Source organism: Electrona antarctica (assembly GCF_951216825.1).
Source record: "Electrona antarctica genome assembly, chromosome: 20".
Taxonomy (NCBI): domain Eukaryota; kingdom Metazoa; phylum Chordata; class Actinopteri; order Myctophiformes; family Myctophidae; genus Electrona; species Electrona antarctica.
Window position 1 is genome coordinate 4,457,306 of NC_136801.1, and position 13,100 is coordinate 4,470,405.

The window sequence follows — 13,100 nt, forward strand, 5'->3', positions numbered from 1 at the left end:
TTTTAACTAAATTATTTGCTTCTACTACATATTTTGAGACGGAGGTCCGTGGCCCAATAGAGATAATTCTGGGGGTCCTTGACATGAAAAAGGTTGAGTACAACTGACATAGAAACATGGGTTTTTAAGAAAACTATTAGGATTTAGAAGCCTTATTTTTATCAGTCCAAAACGGGTTAATCCCTTTGAAAGACACGCAGACAAACAGACACATTCTTTACCTATTAGCTACACACCAATTACTCACGCCCACAGACAGCCAGCCAGCCACCCAGGGCGGACAGCAGAAATACCCGTCATATCATAAAGACACATTAGGCACAGGAACAATAACGCACAACAATAGACTGTATATATAAAACCTATAACCATTTCCTTGAGCCTGCGGAGGTGTATTTTTGGCACATTCTTCCTATGCAATGGAAACTCGGCTAAACGGGGAGAAAATGGAGGAGAGCCCACCCCTGGGGGAGCCATTGGGAAGGAGTTGAGAAGCCTAAATGGATCTACGGCTCCTGATGGGGCCGGCCCGATGGATTCTCCATATTGAAGCAGCTGCGTTGTGGCTGGGCCACGGGCCAGGAGGTGGGGTGGGAGCGTGAGACCCAGGGACGGAGGAGCCAAGGGGTCTGTATTAATCTGCTAAATGGTCAAGACGTCAGTGACAGTGGAGCCTTCCTCTACGGACTGTGGCACGGAGATACAGTAGATGGATGAAGGCAAGAATGAGGTCTGTCCTTCAATTCCGTTTACAGTATGTCCTTATTAGTAATAACTGAGGTACTAATACCTCCCCTCCAGTCCATGGTTACCACCTGCTTAACTCATTTTGGGCGGGAACCCCTTTTGGTGTTTTAAAGCATTATGTTATGCTTTCGCAATTTTTGAAAAATCGTGAAAATGTGGTGCAAATCTTTGAATATATATTCTTTCAGAGCGAGCGTTTTTAACTCAAATCTTTGCTTCTGGGGGTCTCTGGAACAACATATTTTCAGATGGGGGTCGGCAGCCGATTTTATATATTTTTGGGGGTCCTTGACATGAAAATGTTTGAGAACCACTGACACAGAAACATAGGGGTTTTTCAGAAAACTGTCAGGATTTAGAAGGCATTTGTAGAATCGTTCCCAGGTCAAAATGGGTTAACCACAGTTTTCCCAAGACAAGCAAAGTGAGTGTATGAATGAATACAGTTTTAACTAAACAGTGAATCAGTCACAGTCAGAAGCATTTGGTCAGGCCTTGGATTTATTAGATTTAATGATTAAGAGTCCAACGGACCAACCCTAGAACCTGGGCGTCCTCAACAGAAGAGTACACAGTTTAGACAGTGGACTGTACATTCAGGCGTATCGCAGAACCGGACAGAACACATGACGTAACCGGGCATTTTCAGATGCCCTAGTAGCACTAGTTCAAGTAAAATATTCCCGTTTTAAGATATTTCTCCACAAATGAGTACAAAAGAAAAAAACAGGCATTCATTAAAAGAAAGACATAGAAACAAAAAAACACAAGAGACACATTTTATATTAAAAAGAAATAATAAGTCCAGTTGCGAGTGAGGAGGGAACCCAACAGAGACGGAGGAGGAGGCTTTGGAAGCCAGATTCCCTGCAGGCTGATCAGGACTCCTTAAAAACCGGGTGTTTCATCCGGGGCCGTGCCTCATCATGTCTTGCATCACACAGTACTGTGTTGCCTGATGCATGTTCTCGTCAAGCTAGCAAAACAGTAACCAAAAAAAGTATTTATTATCTAATCTTTGCCATAAACTTACAGGAGGCCTTAAGGCTCAAACTGTACATAGTTGGTGATTTTCGGTGGTGAGGTGACCACCGAACTACAACATGACGTCACTGAGCCGCGGTGAAGAGCAAACCACCGCCACCGCCCCCAGCCCTTCTCTCTGTTTTTACTCACCACCACCGCTCAACGTTATTTCAGCTCCGGTGGTCACCTCACCACCGGAGCGGTGGTCACCTCACCACCGGAGCGGTGGTCACCTCACCACCGGAGCGGTGGTCACCTCACCACCGGAGCGGTGGTCACCTCACCACCGGAGCGGTGGTCACCTCACCACCGAAAATCCAGACTGAGCCGTTATTGTAACTTACACTTTGGTTTTTGCTCCTTCGAGGAAAAACACTAGCATTGTACGGTATGTTTCTGCAAACCAAGGTATACGTTGAATGTCGACATTTCAGGGCCAAAAATGCATTTTCATATCAACATTCAAGTACTATACCATTTCAAAATAGATTATGACCGATTCGCACCCTATATCGGCATGCAACTCGCTTCGGCCACCCCTCTCACACGGCTCAAGCCTGCTTCCTTGTTGTTGAGAAGCGTGCATTGCTATACGTACCCACAATACCACGCTCATCCGAGTGAAACACCTGGTTTTTATTCAGTCCCATGATGCGGTACCGGCAAGCATACCATCTCAGGATTCACAGGAAACCGTCAGAATCATAACAGGAAGTGGGAAAAATAAGGATTCTAAACGAGCAAGACGAAGAGACACACACGGTCGAGGTGGAAAGGTGTGCGTGTGTCCGGGGGAGGGGGAGGGGGAGGGGGGTCTGTTTAGAAGTTGGAAGATGAAGAGATAGAGATCTCTTTAGCTATGGAGATGCTTTAGCTATTGAAAAATAGCAGATCTACAAGCTCGTAGCGCGCCACCGAGTGGCGCGCTACGAGCTTGTTGGTCTGCTATTTTTTTTCAATCGAAGAACGACTGACATAGAAACATAGCTTTTTCAGAAAACTGTCAGGATGTAGAAGACATTTTTATAGAATCTGATCTCAGGTCAAAATGGGTTAATGCGCAATGTTTCTACCCTTTTAGGTCTTCATCAGAGACAACACAGTAGAGGACGGTGGAAAGGTGTGCGTGTGTCTGGGGGAGGGGGAGGGGGGTGTCTGTTTAGAAGTTGGAAGATGAAGAGATAGAGATCTCTTTAGCTATTGAGATGCTTTAGCTATTGAAAAATAGCAGATCTACAAGCTCATAGCGCGCCACCGAGTGGCGCGCTACGAGCTTGTAGGTCTGCTATTTTTGAAAAATCGAAGAACGAAGGTGTGCGTGTGTCTGGGGGAGGGGGAGGGGGGTGTCTGTTTAGAAGTTGGAAGATGAAGCGATAGAGATCAGAGACGAAGGGAGGAGAGCGGAAAAATAAGTTCCCGTACAGAGTCATGGTGCTGGCAGGATGGTAATCTAGCACATTTAGGGGTTCCACTTCAGCGACATCTCTCTGTGGTGCTTTGGCAGTGAGGCTTGGGGATGGAATTTAGCCGATACACAGACATTTTGTTGTTACTTCATTCATACTCCCCCGTGGTGCAAATCTTTGAATATATATTCTTTCAGAGCGAGCGTTTTGAACTCAAATCTTTGCTTCTGGGGGTCTCTGGAACAACATATTTTCAAATGGGGGTCGGCAGCCGATTTTATATATTTCTGGGGGTCCTTGACATGAAAATGTTTGAGAACCACTGACATAGAAACATAGGGTTTTTCAGAAAACTGTCAGGATTTAGAAGACATTTGTAGAATCGTTCCCAGGTCAAAATGGGTTAACCACTGTTTTCCCAAGACAAGCATACTACCCCCGCCAAATGTATGGAGTAAAAAACAAAATGGCTGTAGTGAATATGGTCAAACTCAATGGGGGCCTCAGGCTGGGGGTGTAAAGCTCAGAGAATCCCCGGATCAATGCCCCCGTCCCCCCCTCCCCCCTCCTCCTCCTCCTCCCAGCCTCTCCCTGTGTAAAGAATTCCTCCTGGGATTGTGTGTGTGTGTATGTGTGTTTATTTTGAAGTCCCCTCCCCTCTCTCCCGATGGCATGCGATGACAGACTAGTTAAACCCAGCTCAGGAGAGGGAGACAAGAGGGAACCACACGGAAGCGCGTACGCACACACACACACACTACACACACACACACGCACACACACACTACACACACACACACACGCACACATACGCGCACACTCACACACACAAGAGCGCAGCTTGCGTGCAGACACACATGCACAGGCCAGATAACATATGCTTTGGAAGTGCGCGCACACACACACACACACACACACACACACACACACACACACATTAACACACACAACCGGAGACACAACCCAAACCCAGTCTGTCTGTGGGGTTATACATGGATACATAGTAGCTGCAGTCTCTGAGTTTGATATCTCATGTCTGTGCATCATGGATAATGGATTGCTCATGCCTGTGCAGTATGTGCGTAGTATAGGAGTCTTTGAGACAGTTCATTCCGTATAGTCGGTTCTCTGGTCCCTTTCTCCAAGTGTCTGTCTGTCCTCTGTGCCTGACCGACGGCCTCCACCCCTAGCAACCACCCTCTGGGATGTGTGTGTGTGTGTGTGTGTGTGTGTGTGTGTGTGTGTGTTGGGGAGGGTGGCGATGGTGGTGGTGGCGGGTCGGTCATGTTATAGTACCAGTAAGGCCATTTGCAGGGCCGGACAACCCGACACGAGGTCATCACATGATTCTGTCTGTCTCCGCCGTCTCCATGCCGCCCGCGACCACCATAGCTTCGACGATCCGAGGCGGCGGTTGCCGTGGGTGGTGGTGGGGGGGGGCAGACAATGAAGGCGGGGGGAGAGAGGAGAGAGAGGGGGGGCGGTGCTAAACGCTGGGTCGCTGCTGACGGGTTGTGTCGTAGGAGCGTACAACCTGGGACTGGGACACCACTCCGTGCTCCTCCTGAGAGAAGGCGTAGCCGTCTGGGAAAAGGAACGGAATGCAGAGTCAAACACAGACCTGTATGAGTTGGATTACGCCAGGTTTACACTTAACCGCTTAACCCATTTTGACCTGAGATCAGATTCTAAAAATGTCTTCTACATCCTGACAGTTTTCTGAAAAAGCTATGTTTCTATGTCAGTGGTTCTTCGATTTTTCAAAAATAGCAGACCTACAAGCTCGTAGCGTGCCACTCGGTGGCGTGCTATGAGCCAAAAGGGGTTCCCGCCCCAAAATGGGTTAAGACCCGAGTCCTTCCAAGTTAGTAATTTTCACACTTTGAAGATTTCTCAAAAATGTTCAAAAATAGCAAATGGACAAGCTCGTAGAGCGGCACGAATTTAGTGACATGCTGTGAGCTTGTAGATCTGCTAGATTTTTTAATAGCCAACGCTAAAATCTAAAATGACACTGATGATGCTTCTCAGCGTTAATGGGTTTAAGTTGAGATGTGCTTGTACAGTAGATGAGGTATTTCCAGTGCAATTCACAGAGAGGATTATGTGCACATCTTATGCCTGTATTTAGGCCAGGTGCTGGACACCAAGGCATCAAGGAAAGAATCCCCCCAAAAACGTGTATTAAAGCTGCTATAAGCAATAATATGTCAATTTTAATATTTTTATATATATTCAGACAGCCAGCAATGGGTAGAACTCTCCCAAAAAAATGTAGTCTCTGTGACACATCTACAGGCTGCAATCTACATTCAAAGATTTTCCTAGAAGCTTTGTCATTGGTCGATTTGCCTGTCTACTTCCTGATTGGTTAGTCATTGCGACCAGGTTTTTTTTTCTTTTTTTTCGACATGTAAATATGAAATAAATGCTTAAACATATAGCTAGGTGTAATGTTAAAGACCACAGTTTTCTGCAAGACATTACTTTATAAGCCATATCTCTAAAACTGGTGGGTCAAACTGAACCAATACGTCAATTTGAAGCTATGATTCCCTGCTTTCATATGACATGAAAAAAACGAAAATTAAAAAAAATCCAATGGCAGTCCCTCAGTCAAATTTGGTCACATTTGTAGAATCGACCTCTCTTTCTGGGTTAAAATTCGTTTGACAATTGAAAGGCGAGTGGGCAGTACTCACGTGACACAGTCTGTTGTACTGAGTTGGAGCGCCCTACGCTCGAAGGCGTTTTCCTAAAGACTCTTGTCAGCAGATGGGCCCGTTCGTTTAGACTGCACGAAGAGGGAGAGGGGGAAGAAAACACATGTTACTACAGTAGCTAATGACGATAATTGCTGTATATCCTATCCACGCAGCGATCGCTAATCAAATCACAGAGCTAACTATAGTAATCTTATCTACATAGTCATACAAATCACAAGGTTACGTGACCATCTATGTGTCAGTCTGCGTTTTCATGAATGCCCTTTTCTCTTCTCCTTTCATGCAAAGACCCGTGCGACCCGTACGACTGACCACATGCAAAACCCAAACCCAACGTATAGCAATCAGGTGTTTTTCGAGATTAGTGATCTCTAAAAAAGGAAATTATCTTAGAAACATCATCACGTGACACCCAGAAACATTTCGAGTTCGAGGAGTACTAGGTCTGGTCAAAACCTGGATGGATTTACGCCAGGCCGGGGGACAAGTAATTGGCAGGGGCTGATTTGTTGAAACTCAAGCTAATGCAATAGTAAACTCATGACCCAGCTGCAGGGAAAAGGACAGCACAACTTAACTTCTCCTCACTCTCTCTCTCGCTCCCCCTCTCTCTCCTCTGCTCCACTCTCTCCTCTGCTCCACTCTCTCCTCTCGCTCCCCCTCTCTCCTCTCGCTCCCCCTCTCTCTCCTCTGCTCCACTCTCTCCTCTCGCTCCCCCTCTCTCCTCTCGCTCCCCCCCTCTCTCCTCTCGCTCCCCCCCTCTCTCCTCTCGCTCTCCCCCTCTCTCTCCTCTGCTCCACTCTCTCCTTGTTCAGAGGAAGACTGGAGCCTCTGTTCTTAGACCACACGCCGTCACGCCTACTCTCTCCTCCCGTGACCAAAAATAACCGAGGCTCTTCCAAATCGCGCGCACACACACACACAGGCATAAATGCGTGCGATGCATCGCAGACAAGACTCTCACTGTCGTTCACTAATTAACCCAGTGACCTTTGTCACTTCAATCTCATCGTCGCCCATGGTTGCCTGGAACGGGTACCGTTGGGCAAACAGGGCAGAGGCGATTAGATGCACAGAGGACGGCACATCTACTCAAGGCAATCGCAGCTAGGAAGCTTCCTGTTAACTGATTCCATAGAGGAATATGGGGCGGATACATTCCCTCGATCTGGCTGGCAATGAGGCATTAAATTACTCAAGAGGGATTTCCCTGGCACCACGATTCTGATAGGATCCACAGAGCGGTGTGGACTGGAGCCAGACGGCCCAAGGTTAGGATGAGGATCACACGGCTGGGAAATTCTCCTTTACGTGACCACTGGGAACCTCTACACGCCCATGTGTTTGTCAAGAGAAAAAATAAGGTTTGTCAAGGGTGCCTTTGGCCAAAGAAAATGTCGTCTGTTAAATGGATGAAAGGGAGCGAGTGAATGAAAGGTACACGGTGGCTAGACAAATAAATAAAAAAGAAGACACATCTGTACGAGTGAAGTTTTACTTTCCCCTCCTGTGGCGTTTCTCTCTCTCTCTCTCCTCTCCAACGTACTGGAGCAAGACTCCAAACGGTCCAAGGATGAGCCACATCTGAGCTCTCCGCTCCACCGTCCTCTACCTTTCCTGACCCCGTCCCAGGCCCTTTCGGAGGAACTACAAACACAGATGTGTGCTTTGGCTCCCTTCTGTGTCCAACTCTAAATGTCTCATATCATGGCCGGAGAAGCTCTTCGGGGGGACGCACAGGATCAATGCCTTGCTTCTCCCCAGGACTAAAAGCGGGGTCAGTCCAGGACAGAGCCCTCGCCTCCCAGGTGGTCCGACTCTGGAAGACACAATAATGTCCACCTCGCCATAACCACATTCCCAAAATTAAAAACACACCTGGAGCGCAACAACTCTTTCCAAGACCCGTTATAACAAAGCAGCCCCGTCTTTGAGAAGAAACAACTTGTTGGCTTCACGGTACCGTTAGTTCTCCAAATGGGGGCCCAGTACTCTTTCTGCTCCCACACATTTCGGCAATCCTTAATATCTATTTAAGTCTTCTACCAAACCAAACACGGGGGGTTTCTCTTCCAAGTACTGTGTTACACAATGTAACTACTAGCCTCTAACACAACTCTACTGACGTCACACAGACAGACAGCTAATCTGGCTCTATGTCATCACACACAGGAAACACACCCGGTCTGTCCAGCAGTTCAAATAGGCCCACAACCTGCGAGGAGAGAACCACAGATGAGATGAAGGGAAAAGGAGACACTGTAAAGAATCCATCCAGTGTTTATTTGAACTGCGAGAGTTCCAGCACTCACTGAGTTAAAGGACCACTTCACCACTTTTCAACCTATCTTCATATAATAGGTCCTCACTAATAATCATGAAAAAATGGCGCAATTTTTTTCTACTTGGTCTGTGTCTCATAGGAGGGCTGTGGGCAGTTCAGAAACCGTCTTCCAGTGACATCATCGATGGGGAATACAAGCTAATAAAAACTGCAGGCTTTCTAGTCCTGAGAAGTTGCGAAAATGGAAGCCATCGTTCTCACGATAATGAAAATCTAAACATTTTTGTAAAAAAATCTTGTTTCAAAAATGATCTTTCTAAACTGCCCACAGCCTTCCTATGAGACACAGAAAAAATCGTGCCATTTTATCGTGATTATTAGTGAGGACCTATTATATGAAGATAGGTTGAAAAGTGGTGAAGTGGTCCTTTAAACGAACACTCTGGATTCTTATTGTGTACACTGTAAATGCAAAGGCACAGACAGTGTGTAAAAAAGAAAAGAAATACGCAAGAAGTAAGCGAGAAAGAGGTGTGAATCTAGTGAATGGTCGCACAGTTGCGGGTCACACACAGTGGGCTCCAGTGGGGTTATTTGAGCTCATACTGTATAGTTCACACAGTCAGATAGTTCAGTGGTTCTCAGTGGGATAAGGCACTGGTTCCCCAAGTGGGGTCCGGGGACCCCCAGGTGATATGATTTTTACCTACAGGGACCCTAGCCTGGTAAACCATCCCCGGTCATGAGAATTGATTATTATTATGATTATCATGAAAAGGGGAATGAGCCAATCAGCGTCTGCGCTCAAGACCCTGTCTTAGCTTGCTTATAGGGATGCACAATATAATTGGTAGCATAATCGGAATTGGCCATATCGGCCATAAAAAATGCCATATCGGTATTGGATTGGTCTCAAAATAAATTTCGCCAGCAAAAAAAACAAAAAACATAAAAATGCAAAAATTCACGAGTTCACTAGTAAAAATCTAAAGTGTCTAGTATCGTTAGTCTAGAACAAAAGTCAAATCAAATATGATGTAAAATCTTAAGTAAAAAATAAACTTTAAAATGTTTCTACATTTCATTTGTGTACTCATCTCATTCAGTAGTTCATTCAGTTGTGAAAACAGTCACTTTGAAAAGAGTATAGGCTATTTATTGATTGATTGAATACTTTATTTAACAGGCTTGGGGCCAAGCCCCTTGTTTCCATTGTGGTCCTCTGTATAATATCGGAATCGACAGATATAATCGGAGATTGGATATCGGTCATAATTTCATAATCGTGCACCCGTACTTGCTTATGATCCTCGATTTATATTTGATGTATTACCATGTTGTTCTTGCTTACTGTAAATCGCTCTGGATTAACCCATTTTGGACTGATGTCGATTTAAAAAAAGGCTTCTAAATGTTTCTATGTCCGTTGTGCTCAACCTTTTTCATGTCAAGGACCCCCAGAATTATCTGTATTGGGCCACGGACCCCATCTCAAAATATGTTGTTCCAGGGACCCCTTAGAAGCAAATATTTTAGTTAAAAATGATTTTTCAAAAATAGCAGACCTACAAGCTCGTAGCGCGCCACTGTGGCGTGCTATGAGCTTGTAGATCTGATATTTTTCAATAGCTAAATTACAACATAATGTTTAAAACACCAAAAGGGGTTAAGAGCATCTGCTAAATGCCTAAATTGTAAATTGTGTTAATTTAACTCTGAGAGCGCATACAGCCTACAAATGCAACCAAATGGACACATTTGTGTGTTCTCTCAGAGTTACAAACCCCCGTAACTCCTCAAGGACCCCTGGGGGCCCCCGCTGAGAACCACTGAGATAGGTCCAAACCCAAGCGCTACCTGTGTGCAGTAAGTGCCCTGAGGAGTCCCAGGCACTTACGGGACCCCAGCCTTGACTTTGGCACTACAGGTGGAGCTAAGGGATTAAGAAATGCCATGGTTATGTGTTTATTACACACACAAAAACATACATGGAATGTAAAACAAATATAGGGGCAATGGAAGGAATCATGAGATCTAGATAGCATGTTATTTAGACTGATTCTCTAGGTCATACAAGGGCTACTGGCGGCCCGGGGGCCACATGTGGCCCTCACCATCACTTAATGCGGCCCTCAGGTTAATAACGGAATATTGATACATTATTGATTTCAGCTAATTACTAGTATTTAAAATGTTTGTTTATGTGTTTGTATTTAGTTAATAAAGTTAAACATAACTATAACTAAATGCATTTGAAATGAAATACAAATTACTTTAGTTTCTTTTCAGGATTCCAAATTAAAAATAGCAAAAAAAGAAATATTCAGGATTTCAATCCAAATATAGCAAAAAATAGCTGATCTACAAGCTCAAAACGCGTCGCAGTGCGATGCGTTTTGAGCTTGCAGATCGGCTATTTTTTGCTACCACAGTATTGTGGCCCTCTGGACTCTGAATATAGTGGCCCTCTCCATTGTCAAAGTTGCCCACCTCTGTTCTAGGTGTATTGTTTACTTGGCATATACTGTCGTTCAATGTAGGCCTACAGATCATTCTTTTTGAATATCGTTTATACTGATTCTAGGTGTACCCGTGATCCTATAGGTTAATGAGGCACTACACTGTCTCTTTGCATTTGATGTCTGTGTTTACCTTGCTTATTCTAAATGCCTAAATTGTAAATAGTAAAGCCACAAAAAAGAGCACATACTGTACATACTTTTAATCACAAGTTATCCTAACAACAACCAGTCCCTGTGATACTGTGGTCCAGTCAAATCTCAATAAGGGGGCAGTGAGATATGAATTATTCCATGATATGTCAATATAAGAGTATGAATGAATGGCATGTTGTCACGGTGACAAAACATACCGCCACTGTCAGGCAGAAACCTTGTATCTCCATATTTGTTTTATTATAGTTTAATAGTTTTATAAATAATACAAAAAAATCAACCAATGACAACAACAATAACACAAATCAACTAAATAACAACATGGGATCCATTGGAGCGCAGATAATTTTTTCAATTTTCTGAAAAGAGATTTGGAGACGTACAAAGTTTTCACCCAACAGTGACAAACATGATCAATGACATAAATGAAAACAATGATTTAATTTTTTTTTTAAATTAAATTATCCCACGATTTTGTAACCCATTTTTTACCCCTGTGTCAATTGTCTAATGTGATCCTGGGCTCTACACACCCTCCGCCAACCTAGTCCCCATATATGGGGGACATGGGGAGAGCAACGGACTTGAACTCATGCTTCCTTCATGCCTGAGTGTCCAAGTTGCTCCTTTACACCTGACAGGGGGGAGTTTCCCTGGTTGGACGTAGCGCGTGGAAGGAACACGTTATTCCAACCAGTTCCTTTCCCCTCCATCAGGCGCCCCGGCTGGCCAGGGGGAGGCAGTTTAGAGACCAGAATGAAAACAATGATTGAGAATTCAGGTATCAGGTCCCATTAGGCCTCTGCACTGTAATGCACACGTGTGTACCTGCGCCCGTTAGCGTCTCGGAGTACAGCTGCGCCCGGGTCCACGGCGCGCGCCTCCAACTCCTGCACCTCCTCCAGAAGAGACTTCCTCACAGTGCGACGCCCACTGCAAAAGAGACGCAGGTTCATCATCACAGACACAGGAGGAGAGCTGGTACGCAGACACGTATAAATGCAAGATACAACTTTAATGATCCCAGAGGGAGTTTTTTTTGTGTTTTTTTTGTGTTGATTCGTTAATAAAAGAAGAGATAAGTTAAAAAATAAAAAATAATTGCTTAATTGACTCCCTTCTAAAAGAGATGTGTGCCGTGGGATTGTCAATGTAATAATTGCAAAGAAGATAGTCAATAGTTGCAGCGCACGCACGCACGCACACGCGTGTGCACGCACGCAGGCACACACACACACACACACACGGTGATTGTGTGCTACTCACGCGTTCCATGCAAAGTCCATGAGAAGACAGGCAGCGGGCACAAGGATCAGGCCCAGCCAGAAATACCAGCACCGCATCACCCTGCCAGCCTGCACAGAACAAACACATGAGGTGCGTCAGACATTCAGACATTAATTGCGTGACTGGAAACGAACATTTCAACCATGGTCTTTGCGTATATGACGTACATCGATGGCAACTGAGCGACATGTAAAAATAGCAAAAGCTGGAAGTTTATTCTTTTATGATGCTAAATAGTACATTATGTGAAATCCCAGACGTTCCGTAACTACGTAATGTGGTGTTAATGTGTGCATGTGGAGAATGAATACCAGCGTTTATGGCATATGTACTTATTCCAAAGACTCAGCGAGACCTCAAAATTAGTAACATTACACATCGTCACCTTCTTAAAATAATGGCCTATGTCATTCTTAGGTTTTTCAGAAAACGGGAAAAAAAAAAATATATATATATAATATAGTATCAGGCGGCTGTGGCTCAGGAGGTAGAGCAGGTCGTCCAATGATCCATGGGTCGGCGGTTCGAATCCCGGCTCCTCCTGTCCACATGTCGAAGTGTCCTTGGGCAAGACACTGAACCCTACATTGCCTCCAATGAGTCGGTTGGTGTGAGCTTGCCACCATTGGTGTGTGAATGTGGGAAGTGAGGACGCTGGCGTCGACTGTTCGCCGCTTCACCTCCCAATGTATGAATGAATGAACCATTGTAAAGCGCTTTGAGCACTTGGAAAAGAGCTATAAAAATGCAATTCCTTATTATATGATATTTCTTAATCATTTCATTTCACTCCAAAACGTTTAGGCCAATTTGTGTTTTGACTTGGACAATAGTAAACCTGACTTAGGCCAATTTATTTGTGGAGTAACTGACTTACTCCAGACTTAGCCAAAACAAATGGCCCATGTCACATTGTCCAAAACAAATGGCCCATGTCACATTGTCCAAA

General features: G+C 44.8%; 1 protein-coding gene across 1 annotated transcript; it reads right to left on the reverse strand.

The window, feature by feature from the left end:
• Positions 1-3,765: 3,765 nt before the first annotated feature.
• Positions 3,766-12,216, reverse strand: LOC306912980 (phospholipid-transporting ATPase IB-like). The gene is made up of 4 exons (XM_079489470.1): positions 12,131-12,216; positions 11,693-11,797; positions 5,882-5,973; positions 3,766-4,763 (listed from the first exon to the last, which is right to left on the reverse strand). The coding sequence occupies exons 1-4, from the start codon at positions 12,205-12,207 to the stop codon at positions 4,666-4,668; spliced, it is 372 nt and encodes a 123-aa protein (XP_079345596.1). The 5' UTR covers positions 12,208-12,216; the 3' UTR covers positions 3,766-4,665.
• Between the last annotated feature and the right edge of the window lie 884 nt (positions 12,217-13,100).